This window comes from Salvelinus fontinalis, chromosome 7 (genome assembly GCF_029448725.1).
Source record: "Salvelinus fontinalis isolate EN_2023a chromosome 7, ASM2944872v1, whole genome shotgun sequence".
NCBI lineage: Eukaryota > Metazoa > Chordata > Actinopteri > Salmoniformes > Salmonidae > Salvelinus > Salvelinus fontinalis.
In genome coordinates, this window is record NC_074671.1 from 55184410 (window position 1) to 55185237 (window position 828).

An 828-nucleotide genomic window follows, 5' to 3' on the forward strand; every position below is an offset into this window, starting at 1 on the left:
CACCAAGGCACCTGCAAGTTCCAGGACATTTCTGGGGGGAATGGCCCAAGCCCTCACCCTCCGATCCAACAGGTCCCAGACGTGCTCAATGGGATTGAGATCCGGGCTCTTCGCTGGCCATGAAAAAGGGATGTTTCTTTATTTGCTGAGTTTATTTCCATAGAGAAGGTGCTTTGCATTGGCAGCTCATGCTTCAGTGCTCTGGGAGTGTTTATAGCCCTGTGAGTTTCAGACTGCAGGACTGAGATCTGTCCTTCAACAAAACAGAAACCACGATAACCATGACTCTGATCACCATCTTCATCTGGACACTGGTCTGCTGCTGCCTCAAAGGTCTGTTATTTTCTAACTCTTACAATGGAAAAATACATTGTTGAGTAGCTTGTATAATCATTGAAATGGATCTCAAATAATAAATGTCCCTGCATAAAATATTAAATATTATAAATTCTCTTATTTATACTCTTGATCAATTAATATTTTTCCTCTTCAGGATCCAGAGGTCAGGTGACTGTGACTCAGCCTCCTGTAGTGACATTTTCTACAGGAGACCCTGTCACTCTGACCTGTTCAACCAACCCTAAAGTGTACAAATGGGATGGTGGAGAGGAGGGTGCATTCTGGTATCAACAGAGACCTGGAGAGGCTCCCAAACTCCTGATAAGATACGTAAAGACACTGCTATATGGGATTCCTGCTAGATTCAGTGGCAGTGGGTCTGAGAGCGACTTCACTCTCACCATCAGTGGAGCCCAGGCTGAAGATGCAGCAGTTTACTACTGTAAGAGTTTTCACTATCCCAATAGTAAACGTGTGTTCACACAGTGA

The 828-nt window shown here is 44.4% G+C and overlaps 1 gene segment (V, D, J or C); it reads left to right on the top strand.

Annotated features, from left to right (window-relative positions):
- The first annotated feature begins 252 nt into the window (after positions 1-252).
- Positions 253-828, top strand: LOC129860094 (probable non-functional immunoglobulin kappa variable 6D-41). The segment is given in 2 exon segments: positions 253-333; positions 494-828. Coding segments are annotated over 2 exon segments (387 nt in total).